At 62.2% G+C, this 741-nt stretch overlaps 1 protein-coding gene across 1 annotated transcript in view; it reads right to left on the bottom strand.

Annotated features, from left to right (window-relative positions):
* EMH_0029590 (uncharacterized protein) overlaps positions 1 to 741 on the bottom strand; it is a gene marked incomplete at both ends in the record, with an annotated part of 12992 nt that overhangs the window by 10192 nt on the left and 2059 nt on the right. Inside the window, 1 exon segment of the mRNA XM_013494318.1 lies at positions 127 to 741. Within this exon segment, the coding sequence (XP_013349772.1) occupies positions 127 to 741 (615 nt within the window).

The following is a 741-nucleotide window of genomic DNA, read 5'->3' as shown; positions in this document are numbered from 1 at the left end:
ACAGCAGCAGCAGCAGCAGCGACCGCAACAGCAGCAACAACAGCAGCAGCAGCAGCAGCGACCGCAACAGCAGCAACAACAGCAGCAGCAGCAGCAGCAACAGCAGCAACAGCAACAGCAGCGCACCTCAACTGCGACATCGAGATGTTCATCGGCTATACGCTGCAGCAGCAAAAACCCCAGCAGCCGCAGGCGGCCTTCTGCTGCTCTTTCTGCTTCTGTCTGCAGCGCCTCACTGCAGCAGTCGTCCTCTATTTGCTGCTGCTGCTGCTGCTGCTGTTGCTGCTGTTGCTGCTGCAGTGCAGCGGCAGCAGCACGAACTGCTTGCAGCCGCAGCGCCGCATCGTCGGAGCCCAGAGCAAAGAGGAGAGAGGCACTGCTGCTGCTGCTGCTGCTGCTGCTGCTGCTGCTAACCCCAGCAGCAGCAGCAGCAGCAGGCTGCAGCGGCAGCGGCAGCGCGACGGACGCCAAGCCCTTGAAAGTTGTGGTGAGGAAGAACTGCAGCTGCTGCTGCTGCTGTTGCTGCTGCTGCTGCGCAGCAATGGTAAGAGCAGCAGGAAGGGCCAGAGGATTCGCAGCATCCAGCCGCTGCAGCAGCTGCTGCAGCAGCAGCATGAAGCTTGGCGGGATGCTGCGAGGCAGCTCGCTGCTGCAGCTGTCGCTGCTGCTGCTGCTGCTGCTGCTGCTGCTGCTGCTCTTGCGGTTCTTCGGGCTGATGCTATCGGCAGTCGTCTCGTCGCT

The sequence above is a fragment of the Eimeria mitis genome, genomic scaffold (assembly GCF_000499745.2).
Source record: "Eimeria mitis Houghton genomic scaffold, Emh_scaff1106, whole genome shotgun sequence".
Lineage (NCBI taxonomy): Eukaryota > Apicomplexa > Conoidasida > Eucoccidiorida > Eimeriidae > Eimeria > Eimeria mitis.
The sequence above is the reverse complement of the archived record's forward strand: the minus strand, read 5'-3'. Positions and strand labels throughout refer to the sequence as shown.